This window comes from Anopheles coustani, chromosome 3 (assembly GCF_943734705.1).
Source record: "Anopheles coustani chromosome 3, idAnoCousDA_361_x.2, whole genome shotgun sequence".
Lineage (NCBI taxonomy): Eukaryota > Metazoa > Arthropoda > Insecta > Diptera > Culicidae > Anopheles > Anopheles coustani.
This window is the reverse complement of record NC_071288.1, coordinates 36,493,018-36,508,867: the sequence shown is the minus strand read 5'-3', so window position 1 is coordinate 36,508,867 and position 15,850 is coordinate 36,493,018. Positions and strand designations below refer to the sequence as shown.

General features: G+C 46.2%; 2 protein-coding genes across 2 annotated transcripts; both read right to left on the bottom strand.

Annotated features, from left to right (window-relative positions):
• Positions 1-855: 855 nt before the first annotated feature.
• LOC131260485 (uncharacterized) lies at positions 856-2,720 on the bottom strand. Its single transcript, XM_058262223.1, has 3 exons — positions 2,619-2,720; positions 2,245-2,445; positions 856-2,045 (listed from the first exon to the last, which is right to left on the bottom strand). Exons 1-3 carry the CDS (start codon positions 2,718-2,720, stop codon positions 1,959-1,961), a joined length of 390 nt encoding a protein of 129 aa, XP_058118206.1. The 3' UTR covers positions 856-1,958.
• A 1,636-nt stretch (positions 2,721-4,356) lies between these two features.
• Positions 4,357-14,871, bottom strand: LOC131260104 (uncharacterized). The gene is made up of 7 exons (XM_058261773.1): positions 14,633-14,871; positions 10,845-11,056; positions 10,450-10,745; positions 10,240-10,373; positions 10,034-10,174; positions 8,260-9,955; positions 4,357-4,410 (listed from the first exon to the last, which is right to left on the bottom strand). The coding sequence occupies exons 1-7, from the start codon at positions 14,869-14,871 to the stop codon at positions 4,357-4,359; spliced, it is 2,772 nt and encodes a 923-aa protein (XP_058117756.1).
• Positions 14,872-15,850: the final 979 nt, after the last annotated feature.

The window sequence follows — 15,850 nt, the reverse complement described above, 5'->3', positions numbered from 1 at the left end:
TTGAATTAGCAAATTGTTTAAAATTTTGTAATCCCTGAACAGATTGCAGCGATTGAATCTAAAAAATTTTTAAAGACAATCAACGGCAAAAGAGTGGTAAAATACCAAATGAGGCTCCCTGCTTGTCGCGCCATCGCCATATTTTTCTACATTGGCGCCTGAGGGTTATGCAATAGGTGGAACATCAAATCAGTTTGTATCTTTCAAAAGTTGTATTTCCAGTAGAAGCTGCATTGGTTTGAACTAATCGGTTAAATTAGACAAGATGGACAGCATAATCCAACAACTGTGCTAGGTCTACCGAAAATGGTAGGTCAATGCAAATGACAAATGACGAACGATCATAGGAGAAATTTCACAATCATATGTACACACGCTATTTAAATAGGTACACATCATGGAACAAAATTTCATCCCCATAAGGAGGATCACTAATGGTAAAAAGAATCACCGTGCTTCCAATGTGCAAATTGAACTTTCTCAGAAAGATGTGTTTACTATGTGGATATCCTTTCATTCCATAACAAGTTGAATGGTAGGACTTGTTCGTCTGTAGAATTTAATCTTCCTAGATGATAACACGAAATCGGTTAGTTATTCTATAACACTTACCCGCAGACGACACCTTCTATAGCATTAACACTTGTCACATTTCATTTCTTTCCCATTGCCATTGTGAACATACGTTTGGCGGTATTTCGGAGAAAGTAACACACGTGGTGGAAAAAATTCAACATACTTTTTGTTTATTAGAATCTTAAGAGTTTGACCTTAAGCAAATGTGAATAGTCCTGTGGTCTGGAAAAAAGAAAGAAATAATTAAACTGGATTTGGTTTTCTTCTCCTCTCCCTTCCTTCTTCCTTACGTTTTTAGACGATCTGCTAAAAATTATGTTAACAAAGTTTTTTTTTCGTAAGATTTGGCTTTCGCATTATCTGCACATGGTTCTTCCGCATTATAATTTAATGTATCTCTTTTTATCTATTTTTTTTTGCTTCTTTGCTTCGGTTGTATAACTTTCCTATAATTTGCTCTCGTTCTATATGTTTCATCTTGTTGCTATCTCTTCCACGTGTATCGTTCGATTTTTCGAAATTTTCCTAATCCCTTACTAGCATTTCATGCTTGTTTTATTTGTGTTTTTTTTTTACTTTTTGTTAAGAACTTGAAATGTTTTGGTTCATTGATTTGCATTCAAAGTTTTTATTTTTTCTAGCGTTTACCTCTTTTTACCCTCCATCTCATTTGTGTTTGTGTTACGAATTTGCTGCTCCCCTTGCTTCCCCACAACTATCGGTGTTACACGTTTATTTATAACTTGTTTCATATTTTTTTACGTAGGTAAAGGATGGATCGTAATTGCGAAGATTGATGATTGAATGCACAAAGTTAAACAATTTTATTGATTTCTCTCCATTCTCATGCCGCTGTGGTGTTGTGTGGGGCGTCGTGGGTGATGGTGGCTGGTTGCTGTGGCCAGCTAGGCGCACGCACCCCCTCCACACGCACACCTACACACGCACACACCGCACGCACGCACACGCACACACGCACACTCACACACGCGCACACAAACATGCACACTAATTGATTGCCTCACTGTTCACTTGGGTTGTTGCTTATCTCGAAATATTTGTCATCCTCTGCTCCTGCTAGTAGTTAACGTGTTGGTTCTGCCTCTGGCGTCTGGTTTGGTTTGGTTTGGTTTGTTTGTTGTTGTTGTTGTTGTTTTTTTTCTGTTGCCATTTTCCGCCATCAAAAGTGGTCACACGGTGCCCGGAGGGAGGCGCACCGAGGCGGAAAAGCGGGCTGCGGGTGCGCTTGTGGATACCGCCGCTGCGACAAGAGTTATCCCATAATGTTCGTTTAAATGTTATCTTCATTTCTGCTGTCGGCTATTCTAAAGTGTCACCTTTCTTAGAAACATGCTGAAATGCAAACACGGACTGAGCCAACGCTATGTGAGTATTTTAAAGAATAAAATAGCCAAGGCAATATTAACGATCAGCACTAGCATGACCAGTTGCTGGCGCGAGAACCAATCCTGCGAATAGACGGAAACAGAAACGGTTTTGTAAGTGAGCGGAAGTGGACGGTTTCTTCAAAAGAAGTAATTAAATAGTAAGCCACTTCCTATAGACGAACTTAAAAATAATACCGATCAAAAAGGATCGTTCGCCGTGGTGCGGAGGAACTAGGAAAACTTTTACTTTGGAAACCCGCAAAATGCGTCCCGCACTTACCTTCACTTGTGGACTGACCAGATACAACAATGGATTAACTCGTAAGCGCTCCTGCTCGTCCTTCAGTCGCCGGACTTCCTCGCGGCGGGCCGAACCAAGGAGCGAGACCTCCTCCCGGCTCATGGCCCCGGTCGTGCGCGGTAGCTGTTGTACATCTGGTAATGATTTCTTCCTCTGTAGAGTTGCATTGACTGGAATACTCTGTGGAGGACGGAAGCAGCCGGTGGTTAGAGACACTCTCGAAAAACAGGTGGTTGCGATGCGGTGCTCGGGTCGGAAAAAAACACATCCGACAAGCGGGAAAACATAGAATGTAGATCAATCAGATCGAGCGAACGAGAATAATAATAAAAAGGCAGATTATCATACAGCACCTCTACTGGAGGGAACTCTATCCAGCTCTCGGACGCTCGCCGGGCCAGCAGAGCCGGAGAGTACATGAGGTCCTCATCGTCCACTTCCTGTTGCCACTGCATCCTTCCGCCTTAACTGTGTGTGTGTTTACTTAACCCCGCTTCACTCGATTCTCAATAAACTCTCTCTCTCTCTCTTGACCGGAAACCTTCTCTACTCTTCCTCCTTCTCTTTCACACACGCAAACACACCCACACGATCTCCACTTGTTCGCTTCACATAAACAATACTACCGGTCTGTTATGTTCGACGATCGCAAGATGGACTAATTCGCTAAAAGGCCACGATCGAGCACGATCGGCGCGTGTCCTGTGTCCGTGTGCGTACGGTGCTGTACCCCCCGTATGTCGGTGTGCAGTGTTCGATCGCATAAGCTGCGCGCAAGGTCCAGGGCGCAAACCTATTTATAGCGGCGCAGGAACTGGCACTGAGTACACGACGGCACCGAGTGGTGGAAACTCGGTCCAGGGAGGGATAAAATCATATGCTCCCCTTTTGATGCTGCGGTCCCGGTACCACCACCTCCACCACAACCACCACCACCACCACCAACACCACCAACTCCACTACCGCTAATACTGTTTGTCTCCGGGGGAGCCCAACTTTATCAACCCCGAACGGCGCCCTGCTGATCGATCGTCACTCTCACGACTCAGATGACTCGCCGTCGTACTAGCGACGCACTTCTTCGCGATGGCCCTGCGGGATCTCCCACGGTCGATGAATGAACTACCACTGGCTGCCGGACGGCGACGACACGGGGTTCACACACGCCCGTACGATGGGGCCGTCCCCAAAAACGGGTCGCCCTAATGTGTCGCCGTACTCCGACAGCAAGAGGAAAAAATGTGTAGCCCCTAACCGAAGAGAGGAGAATTAAAATCGCGTTAGGTTCCGACCGTGGCCGACGCCGAGAGTCAAACGGTTCGCCAAAAGGGGGGCGGAATCGACGGCGAAAGGGGAAGGGTTTTGGGCGAGCCGATAGACATCGGCGGACGGACGAGCGAGCATCGGTTGACAGTGGCTACGGTCACACATCACATCAAAGAAACATTCCCCACAGTTTTTGGGGTGTCCGCTACCGAGGGGGTAGCATAGAATAACAATGTTTCCATCGAACAATGTCTAAAACACTACTCGCTGGGGCGCTGGTGCGAACCGTGGCTATCCCTGCGTATCCCCACAGACGTGTCCGCATCCGTCCGCCGGCTCAGTGCACCGCAAGATCCTAACCTATCCCGCGATCCGACGAGCTGAAACGAGCGAACAAGAGCAGACGGATCCCACGGTTTTTGACGGTACCCGTGTTAACCACCGTGTTGTCTTGAGTTCTAAAAATGTACTAAGTCAAAGGAAGCCACCGTCCGCAGCTGAGTAGAAAATGCTATTTGTGGATCGTTCGGTGCGGCGGGAGAGAGCCGCCACCAAAAGACACGACCATCACCTCGATGGTTGTGGTTGAGGTTCCCGGGTGGGATTCTCCTCGCGGAGAGTGTCACATTCGAAGAAGCAACGGCTACGGACGAGAGGAAAGCGAACCCGAAAGAATCCTTCATCCTTAGTGCCCCCCTCCTCCCCGGAAGAAGAGAAAGGGTAAGATTGTGTCGAGTTCCCGCCAAGGACACCATACGTTTGCCAAAACCGAGTTCAGAGACTCTTAATGCTCCGATTGTTTTGTCGTTGCCTTGTGGTTCCGCGTCACCCGAAACCAGTTCGATTCTCGAAAGATCGCGGTGGTGCCTTCCCATTGTCCTATAGGACAATAACAGAGACATCATTAGAGTTCTATTTTTTCTACACGATTTATCTCTCTTCTCCTCTATATGTCTCAGTCTCGGATATTGCCTCTCTCCTGTTTCTCGCCTAGGATTTCGGCCAAGAAAATTCGAAACATCCTGCGGGCGGGGAAAAGGAAAATTCTTCACCCCAAAGCGTGACCACCAAAGACCATCGTGGTATTTTTCAAACCAACACTCGTGCAAGCAAAACATGTGCTGCAAACCTTCCCCCCCCCCCCCATTGCGTTGGTTGGTCTTCTATCGATTTTCCCGGGGCTTAAGCTGCGGATTTTTTTTCCGCGAAGGCGTCAACAGGTCCGCCTCCTCGCGCACACTAGCGATCGGTGTCAGTGTAGGTGATCGTAATGGCAAACACCAATACACCCCTCGATCGGGATGTGCGAATGGTGGATGTAGTAAGAAAATTCACCCCCGTCGGAAAACTTCAGCGCATGACTCAACTTGCGCCTGCGTTCCACGGACACCGACGAGGTGCACCAGCGAGTGTGTTGGTGGTTTGCCCTGGGACTGAGATGCCCGGTCGTCCGGCAAGGGCAGTCAGGAGGGAGGAGATGAGAAGAGCGCAGTGTGGCCCGAAAGCGGCATCTGGCAAATGACACACCGACAGTGCGCCGAGGGCATCGAGTGCACTGGCACAACTGGTATCGCACCGGGCAGGCGGGTGGTCAATTCGGGTCTGCCAAGCGAGCTGTGCATAGCTCACCCTCGGACCGTGGCGTGCCGAGTTTCACGATCAGTGTCAGCCGTGTAAGCGAACAAATTTTCCGTCGACCGAGAACAACGCAGGTCGAATGGTGTTCTGTTTTTCGTTGCCGGAGCACGGCAGAGATTGCTTCTCCTGTGCAAGCAAACCCCGGAGAGTGCGGCAGAGAGCACATGAGAAACAGTAAGAGCGAACAAATCCTACGGTGGTCTATCGATTTCCCAGCGGCAGCCATGTTTGTTTTCCCCGTGGTTCTCCCCTTGCACCATTGCCGAACGGGCTAGAAGAGTCGCACACCCTCATTCGACTGCGTAATTGTTTGTATGGCTATTAAATGAAAATAGAAAATTTGGGAACCTTCCCTTGTTGAGCCCCTTTTCCGAACGGGCAAGCAGATATGGGGACCACCATTCGCAACTCCTTACGTGCTGTATGGTTACGCAGCACATTCCGAGGGGCGATCGCGATCGCTATTACAATGTTACTAAGTACCACTTGCTCGAGAAAATATGGATTCATCACTCCATCGTCCGGCATAGGAGTGGGTTATAAGAATTCGATTGAATTGAAATTTGATATCTATTATCTAAACACATTTAATATGTATTCTTAAATATCATTACATAAACAGATATATTTGGAGTACATTTCTCTGTACATTGACAAGTTCTAGTGAATCGAAATGAAAATCCGCTGGTAAGCTTCTATTCAAATCCATTTTGAATTAAGCAAAACGAAAACAAATTTTATAGACGTTCTACCCAGAAGTCAACGGACAATATGTGCCGGACATTGAAATGTCTCCTTGAACCTAGAACCTAAACTAATTTTCTAAACCCGTACGTTGTCATAGCACTAGTTTAGTTCTTAAAGCAGTCTTATTAAAACAAAAGAATATAACGGTTCTACGGATCTTCTATCGTTGTTTACCAAAAGCTGATTTGTATGGTTTTGTTGATCTTTTGAACATGTTGCAGATTATCCGTGGTTCTATCACCAACTCGAATTTCTGAATTATTAAATTTATTTGTGTCTCATATGGCTGAGGTGAAACGGGGGTTACTTACAAGTGGATGAACACATGTTTGAAGCCGGCTAAAATTTCACCTATCTTGGGTCAAAAGCCAGTGACGACAACAATGTTGGAGAATTCGCGCTAAGGTGCTATAAGGTAGTAAGAGTACCTTACTCTAAGGTACTCTGAGACACCTCTTTCACTCACGATACCTGTCGAGGCAGCTGAAGCTGGGACTATATCAGCCATCTATAGTTCCAGTGCTCACATACGTCTCCGAGATATGGACTCTGTCCAAATCTGACGAAGCCCTTTTAACCGTGCTGAAAAATGCTCAGGTGAGGGTTTTGGCCTAATATGCGAAGAGGACTCAGCCCGTAAAGTCCTTGTAGGCTGTCCAGAAGGACCATCCCTTTCGGTAGCTGATTGACATTTTAATTTTAAAACGTTGAAGAAACGTTAATGGAAGAACAAACAACTTTTTTGCGTGGATGGAACGGTAACCACGCGTTAGATACTACTAAATATTCTCGAGTACATGGGTTCTTTAATAAAAAAAGGATATTAAGCAGTTCACAAAGTTAAGACTAGCCCGACATCCGATTCAAAATGTCTGGCACTGTAAAGACAAGCCCAATTCTGTTAGTCAATGCAGAATGAAGTGAACCTGTGTTTAACACTAGAATACATTGCTTTGGAAACTTGCCCGAATGCTTTTTAGGGGTCTTTTTGACCCCTATTTTGAAAACGCTATAACTTCACTATTTTTGAAGATTTTTCAAATCCGTAAACTGTTACGTTTTAGTATATTTATTGACTATCTTTTGGCGTTTTTAATTTTTTGATGTACCACTTCACCATTCCGCTAGCTCGGTGTATAGCAAAAAAGATCGACATGAGTTGAATTTTAATCCTTTTCAACTTTTATTCTTTCAAAATTTATCATGAAAATTCAGAAAAAAAAGTGGGCGCTATGATGTTTATAAATTAGGCCACCTTTGAAAAATAATTTCATATTTTTAAATTAACAAATAACGCCACAAATTGATCTTGAAGATGTTGATTTTAACATTTTCCATAGGTTGTTTCCGTTCTGCGCTTTGTTCCGTTATTCCGTACGCGAGCGTTTCGAAGCGTTATGCGCGATGCGTTACTATGGAAATTAGCGTTATTTTTAATCTTTGAGGCCAATTTATGGAGTCATTTATAATGGATAAAATATGATTTTATTTTTGAAATGTTGCTCAACATACTAACTTTCTAGCACACATTTTTTTTCTAGATTTACATTACAGATTTTGAATAAATAATTGCTAAAAAAACGCAATTTCGACCGTTTTTGCTATACACTGAGCTAGCGGAATGATGAAGAAATGCATCGAAAATCCAAAAACAGCAAAAGATAGTCAACAAAATATACTAAAAAGTAACAGTTTACGGATTTGAAAAATTTTCAAAAATACTGAAATTATAGCGTTTTACAAGTAGGGGTCAAGGGGGGGGTTTTTTTTTTTAGGGGTCAGTAGGGGTTTTTTTTTGTAAAAATATTCAACCGTTTTCGAGATATTAAAATCGAAAACTGCGTTGGGGTCAAAATGACTCCAATTTGGATTCTAGTGTTAATCAACGCATGCATTGATGAATAATATGTAACTTACGAAATAGACCTTCTTCACGAAGAATACAAATTGCCTTATGAATCTTTAGGCGAGATTCATTCATATGAATCTTTCCCCTTTGATTCTTTCAGATTGATTCATGAATCTTTTGGGATTCGAATCTTCAAATGTTGATTAACATTTCGAAAACATAATGAATCATCATGAATCTTTCATGGAACTTCCACGAATCTTCATGATTCTTTCTTCGGCATCGATCATGCGACCAAAACACAATGGGGGTCTATCTACCCATTTGTTTGGTGTTTAGTTTTCTGTTTTGTTAACTGGAATGATTCTTTGGGATTCTTGAATCACTAATTAAAAGTTTTATGAATTTAAAACGATGCAATTCACATTCAAGAATCTGAATCAGAATTACACAGCTCTACAAAATACACAACATGTAAAATCTTCACTACATACCTTAGGCTCCCTACTAAACGCCATTCCGTTTCCACCTCCGCCACCGCCACCACCTCTGGACCGCATGCCACCGCCTCCGCCTCCGCCGCCGCCACCACCACCACCACCACCACCTCCTCCACCAAAGCCACCACCACCTGCACCACCCAATGGCACACTGTTGATGGCCGGTTTCGACAGGTAAAGGCTTTCGGTGCGTTTCGGCTGCGTCATCGATGGGATGATGTCCTGTCCAAGAGTGCGCTGCCGCAGCAGCACATCTTCAAACGGCTGCTGCTGCTGCTGTTGCTGTCCCATGTCCGCACTGTGGAGTTGGTGCAGCGGAGTGGTCGCTCGGGAGCCGGGCCGGACACTACCATTACCCATACCGGACGCCGACGGGACGGATCCGTTCGCACCACCACCCGACATCAGCTGCGAACCACGGCGCAGTGTGCTAACCCGCTCGGCCACTTCCGCTCCATCGACGCCACGGTCGAGACCGGTCGAGTTTCCCATGCCGTAGCTGCCAATGCCCGTCGTCTTTTCCACCGAGGGTTGGCGCGACGAACCGGCACCGCCAAGCTTACTGGCCGCCCGCGTGTATCGATCGACCGAGCCGTCTCTGCTAGGGGGTCGCTTGTAGTGGTCAAAATAGTCTATCGACGACTGGCTGCCGATGGCTCCGAGCGACGGAGCCGTGCGGGATGCGTTCGCCATCTTCGGTGGCTCACCGTACATGCCCGAGGACTGCGCCGACTGTAGCGTCGAGTTTCTCCTGGGACTCGTGCCCATGCCACCCATGCCACCCATGCCACCCGCCATCTCGTCCCGTGCCTGTAAGCTCTGTTCGTAGGAAAGTTTCGCGTTCGACATCATCCCACCGGGCAGATTGGCGGGGCCCTTCGCTGGCGCGCTCGAGCCATAGTAGGCCGCGGCCGAGCTACCGTACTGACCGGGGCCACCCTGGCCCGGCTTGCTGTACATCGACTGCATGCCATCGTCTATTAGCCGCGAGCCCGCCGAGTGCATATCGTGCGGACCCTGCGCTCCCATCGACGACCCGTACGGTCCCATCTGGGACTGCTGCATGTTGTTGGCCCCCGGTCCGTTTGGTCCCTTCTGGTCGTAGTAGCCCGACATGCGCTGGTTCGTCGCGTTCATGTGCCCCATCGAGAACGGGCTGTTGAGCGCGTTCTTCATGTTCGCCAGCTCGACGTCCTTCTTGGCGCCACTGTGGTTCAGCTGGTGGTGCGCACCGTACTCGTCCTGGCCGGCGCCCATCGGGCCCATGGTCAGCTTCGCACTGTCCGGCAGTGGGTAAGCCCGGTTGGTACGCCGCAAGCGATCGAACCGCTCCAGCAGGGACGGATTGAAGTCGGGCGCGAAATCGCGCGCGATCCGGATCGCCAGGTCCGACTCGGCTCGCGCCTCGTCCGCGGCCGCGTCCGCCAGCTCCGCCTTTCCGCGGGCGGTCGCCGTGCGGGATATCGCAATGTCGGCCTTCTGGAGCGCGTACTTCGAGGAGCGCTGGGCTGAGTCGACCGCCGCGTCTATCCGCTCCCGGAACTTGGCCGAGCGGATCAGGAACAGGTGCTTCTTCTTCTGGCTCGTGATCAGCACGTTGTTCTTGTATTTGCCCTCCTCCTTGGTGCCATCCTTAAACGTAGTCACACCGTAACCGTACTTCTTATTCGCATACCACTCGCCTTCGTACCTGTAAACGAATAACCGGAAGCGAAACCCGTTAGCCACGGCCGCCGGAACCATTCTCCTTCGTTCAAGCTTTACTCACTTTAATCCATCGCTACGCTCCGAAATACCGTATCCACACCGTTTGTCATTCTTCCACTCGCCCATGTACGTTTCTACGACGCTCGCGTCCAGCTGCTCGTCCTCTACTATAAAGCTTGCGTTGGAATCCGTGTGCATTGTCCTGGGAACGAGAGGTGACAAGAGTTGAGGAGGGACAGGTCGAAGGGTTTAGTGGGTGCTACTCACTTATTTGTCATTCCCGATTGTGATGATTCCGTACTCAACCAGGATGCTGTCGATGCCGTGGACCGAATACTACCCGTGCCCGTGCCTCGTTTCTCCAAGTCACCTGTACTTTTTTGTTTCCTAATTTTGAGTCCCTGAAAAGGAAAGAAAGGAAGCGAACGGTTAGCGAGAAAGTAGTTCACCCGGTCTCCCGTTGCAACGAGTCCTCACCGATAAAAGTCCTTTTTTCGTCTTCTCTACTAAACTGTTCCGCCGGACCGGGGTCTCGTCGGATTTGGCCTTCAGCACGAAGCCACCGCGGGCATCGTCGATCCGGTGGCTGCGCTTTTCGCCCGGATCCGGCGTCGGAGCCTGATTGTTGCCACCGGCACCGTCGGTGCTGCGCAGCGACGTCATCGACACGCGGACCGACTTTGGCCGAAACCGGGCCGCCATCCCGAACGGTGCCGACGTGCGGACGCCGTATCCGTGCCGCATGCCACGCTGCCACTGTCCCTGGTAGCTTCCTGTTCCCGGAAAACCGGAGAAGAAAGGCAACGGTTAGTTCGCAGCAAGGATTTTCCCCGATCCGCTTGTCAACTCGGAGCCGGAGTATAAACTCGTACCTCCGTCGGCGTATGTCTCCGAGCCGTAGCCATCCTGTAGACCGTTGGCCCATGTGCCCTCGTATCGGGCCGTCGACGATGCACTTTGTCGCACACCGTAGCGGCCCTTGAAACCTTGCGTCCATTCGCCCCTGTACACCCATCTGCCTCTAACTTCAATACCCAGCCCATGTCTTTTACCATTTTGCCAATGTCCCTCGTACGTGGATCCACTGCAATGGAAGAGATAAAGATACAACCGTTTTACTATCTATATATTTACAATAACAATATTCAATTAGTGCATAAATAAAGGAAGCAAAATATAATAAAGATTATATTATATTTTCCAAACTTTAACTAATAACGATGAAACTACATTGCGCTATCTCATTGCCCTTGGTTAGCTCATTATTCATGCGAATGTTGAATTAAACCATTTTGAAAGGAGTTCCGAAAGATTGCTCATATTATGATGGTTTTAATTTTGTTGAAATAAAATTATGCTAAATAAAACATCCAATTCTAACGCTGGTTTTTTTTTAAATAACGTTCTAACACCTTTAATCATATTGCACGTTGTAGTTATGCAATATTTCAATGTATTCGAATGAAGTCAGATTAAATGAAAATTATGATTATCCATGTCGTTCCTTTCTCATGCCTTTCCACGATCCACACTTTCATGTGAATGTTTGGGTATTAAATAAAAACAGCCACGAGTATATAAATTCTGATAAGATGAACATTTGGATGTGGAAATCATCATCTAATTGCCATCTCTATTGTCTTTCGATAAGGTTTAGAACATTTAGAATCTGTTGTGTAGCTTTACTTCATTCATCAAAGAGTTGAACAAAGAATAGATAAAGAAACATTGATTTTTATGTAACATGTTATTCTCCAGCACAATTTCTTATCAAATAATGTACTTTAGAAGGAAGAAAATTTTAGAAATAAAAATAAGTTAAACTGTACAACTCTTGTATTTTGTCTATAACTGTGAAGAACAGTTAACAAGAAACAATTTCATGGGTGCATAGTTTTCACGTAATATAAATAAATACAATCAATACAAATAACTATTAGATGGAATTAAGTATTCAATTTATACATCTTTAAATGATTGGGAACAACAAGGGCCATATTCAAAGCGCAAATGAACTGACCTCAAGCCACGTGTTAGAAAAGTTATACAATTCAATAAATAAATCTCCAAGAATAGAAATATAAAAGAGTCTAGTAAACCCGCTAAAGGTAGGCATGACCGAAGACGGTCGTTTCGCTAAGAAAGGAGATTTTTCAGTCAACATTGCTCAAAGCTTAAAATAAATTTCCTGCTTTTGATATGTCGATCATGAGTTTAATATTCAAAATGTTAAGTTTAAATATTTATCCCTCTAGGGATATTTTCTTTTGGAACGATGCATTGGATGTATATTTAAAAAGTGGAACAAATAATTTTTCAAATATCCCTATGTTAGATAAATAATACACTCCCTGATTTTTAAGTTGTAAAACAACCATTCGAAGCGGAAATTGTGATCTTAGCAGTTTCCATTTTTATGGTTTCCCTCCTAATTCACAATTAAATTTTATAATATACTGAGTTGGATTCATAAAGAAGCCGATGTAATTAAAAATTCACAGAACACGGCGCTCACAAGCGTGATAAATTACTGCGTGTAAAAATGTTTGTTTGATTTTGCCGGTCAAGTTAATAAAGTCAAGTTCATCATCGATCTTTGTTGATATATCCTAATAATCCTCCATTAGTCATCGGGGCACGCAAAAGCAGTTCGGCACTGATCTTGCCGCTCGTTTCGTTTAGCCTGAAAAAAAGTCACACTTCCGATGGCCAAAAACCAGGCCCCCGCCCCAATTGGGAAGTAGGGGTAAAAAAACCCCAACCGGAAACGAACAAAACGAAGCGCGATGAAATATTGCCCTGCACTCAAAATATGATCATTACGGATGGCAAGCAAGGACTCGAGTGTGGCTGGAGTAAACTAGCGGAAAAACGGTCGTATTCCGCCACCACCGGAACCCTCTCTGCCCTGGATGGCCGGAGTCAAATATTTGCACGATTGTTTCAATAAATGGGGCGGTCAGACCGGTGGAAAAAGATGCCGGTGGTTCGCGTATGCCTGTTGCGTGTGCGTTCGAAAAGTGCGGTGAGTAACGGACGGTTCGAGGACCGAATTGTTCGCGCAATAAACACGGTGGGGCCGCCTTCGGGTTGCCCGTGGCGCCAGCACGGTGGCGTCATCGGTCGTGAAAGTGTTTTATTCTGGCAGCGCATTCACTACCACTGCACGTTGGTCTTTAATCGGCGCACTCGGTCCGTGCACGGCCGACCCTGTTGGGAAATTCGGTTTCGGTTTGGGCCGGCGTACGGCGCGATTTGTAATTCGAGCAATAAGCGCTAGAAAAAGAATCGACAGCCATAGCTTCTAATTTTTACCCCAAACACACGTTGTGCGCCCAACATCCAACGGAGGGGGTAAACAGTGAAAGTTAATTTTGAGTGTTGTAGAAACCAATGGAAGGGCGGAAATCGACGAACATATTATTTCTGAATGTTTTTTTTAAGAATATAAGAAACTTTATCTATACTCTTTAAAAGATTTTTTTTAAACTTCGCAAAGGGTCAAGAACGGGTGCAAAGAATTTCTGCTATATTTATTCCACACATTTTTATTTCCAGAAATCGACAGAAAAACAGCTTCTACCACCTGAGCTAAGAATTTGGGAGCCTAAATGTTTGGCCTAATGATCTTGATCGTTCGTTAGCTGTACGTCTAATATTGGAAAAACTAAATTGAAAGCTGCTAGAAGGACGAATCCAATGTTTCACTGCAATAACATAAAATTTGACGAATTGCAATGAGTGTCATTTTCAGCATAAGTGCCAGATTTTATTTCATTGCAGTGAAGTCTGCTAGCTGCTTAACACAAGAAATGCCTTATCTGCGTACTACATAAGCCAGCAGTCAGATTAAGTTCAAAATTAAGTCAGATAAAAGGGAGTATTGCATGACATTAAATGTTCAAAACAATTGCTTGCCAAATGCCAAATCCAAGTGTTTTCTAATGATCGGGGGCCTCTGGTAATATTCAATCTTATTATATCATATGTTATTTTCCAATAATATCGCCTTATTCAAACAATTAATGTTGTTGGGAAGACGTTGTACAGATAGTGCTCTTATTGGTTCTATTGGGATATTCTATTAGGATTTCTCTTCTTCCTAGGCGTAACGTATGCATACCCCTACCATACTTTTCCCTTTAGAACGTGGTCCAGAATCAGCTGGAATTTGAACCTACGTGCTTCGTGGGTCGAATGTCTAACTGGCGTAACCGTTCGGCTGTTGAGGACTCAGATAACTATTTGAATAGTTTAAAGTATACAAAATCTAAATCCTTATCTAAACGCGATCAGAGTATTAATTCTAAAGATCAACAATAATTTTAGTTTCAATCGATCGATGTATTGATCAAATTGAAGCCGGATAAATATGAGCAATATAACAAAATAAACTAATCTGTTTCAACTATGAAAACTATTGATTGTCCAACTGATAGTGATAGTAGAAAGTGTCACATATCAATACTATATTGTATTTCATATATTCAATGTGATAATTTTGTAAGATATGACTCATTGATTGATGGAGACTACAAGCTGTACTAAAGATTAGTAGATCCTAAAGATTTTTCTGGTTTTATTTTTAGTAAGATTTGTTTGGATTTGTGCACACTCTTTGATGCAAGCGGTACAAGTAAAAGCCCCGCGCTTTACTTACCTTGGCCAACAATATATCCCCGATACTTCGAAACCGTAATGCCATGCTCCGGAATAAGCACCCTTGTTCTTTGGACCCGTACAAACTCCGTGGCCGTGGGCCTTGTTGTCCTCCCAGCCGCCACAGAACGTTCCGCCATCTTCGAAGTCGTACCGACCGCCGCTGATGTGCGTACTATCGGCACGAGCGGCCGCCGCGGCCGAACTGCCGCCCGCCTGCATTGCCGCCGTGTGCGCCATCTTTCATTTCTCGTCACTAGCAGTAGTCCACCACGCGGCTCGCTCCCGGCCGCCACTGGCACTGATAATCGGCGCAATAGTCGTCGTAGCGGGAATAAGCAATAGATGGTGCCCGTGTCGGCAGGTCGCCGTCGATCGGCACTGGACTGGAACCGTGAGCTTCCGCTTCCTGCTCGTGCCCCGCGTCGCGACCCTCGCGTCGTCCTTCGCCCCCTTGGTCCCCGTCGTCGTCTTCTTCTTCCTCGTCGTCGTCGTCGTCGGCGTCGTCGTCGAAATGGTGCAGTAGGACCAGATCTGGCCGACTCATCGCATTAGCTGGACCGGGACGCGACGGCGGATGACGCGGAGCCGATCGCCCAGGATCATAGCGAACAGCCGGACGGAAACACTAAGCGCACACGGAGGGAATATCGGCACACACGCACTGTACACACTATGCACACATCAAACACAACACCGTTGGTGGCGTTCTCGTACGCCCGATACACACAATCCCAACTTTCCCAACTTGCACAACGGTGTCCGGTCGGTGTCGCTGGTTTTGCTGGGTGGTTCCCGATCCGATTCGCTGCGCTTGCTGCCGAAAACCTAACCTAGATCACGAGGCCTCGCGGTGCTCGGTGTGCGTATCTATGTGCGCGGCACAGACGATCCCGCGGATGTACACAGAACACGATCAGCGATGGAGCGAAAATTGGTAAGAGAAAGCCAAAGAGAGACCGAGAGACCCCACGAGAGAGAACGAGAGAGAAAGAGAGAAAGGAGAGAAAGAGAAAGAGAAAAACTGTGAAAACTCCTAGCCTGGCCCGTGTGTTCGGGAGCATAATAGCAGCTTGGGTTGGGAAAACTGTGGGAAATCGGATGCGCGTTTATGGGACAGAGGCAAGGAAAACTCGCGCAAGGCATGCATGAGAGAGGTGTTTCTCGAGATCGAGTTCGGACCAGGCGCTTCGGCGATGCGTAATGGTTGGCAGTACGG

Excerpts from the sequence above, each read along its gene's own strand:
- LOC131260485 (XM_058262223.1), bottom strand. The coding sequence starts at position 2,720 with ATGCAGTGGCAACAGGAAGTGGACGATGAGGACCTCATGTACTCTCCG. Across the intron at positions 2,446-2,618 it reads TAGAGTTCCCTCCAGTAGAG|AGTATTCCAGTCAATGCAAC; the intron begins GTGCTGTATGAT and ends CGTCCTCCACAG. Across the intron at positions 2,046-2,244 it reads TGGTCAGTCCACAAGTGAAG|GATTGGTTCTCGCGCCAGCA; the intron begins GTAAGTGCGGGA and ends GTCTATTCGCAG.
- LOC131260104 (XM_058261773.1), bottom strand. The coding sequence starts at position 14,871 with ATGGCGCACACGGCGGCAATGCAGGCGGGCGGCAGTTCGGCCGCGGCG. Across the intron at positions 10,374-10,449 it reads CGAAAAAAGGACTTTTATCG|GGACTCAAAATTAGGAAACA; the intron begins GTGAGGACTCGT and ends TTTCCTTTTCAG. Across the intron at positions 9,956-10,033 it reads GAGCGTAGCGATGGATTAAA|GTACGAAGGCGAGTGGTATG; the intron begins GTGAGTAAAGCT and ends ATTCGTTTACAG.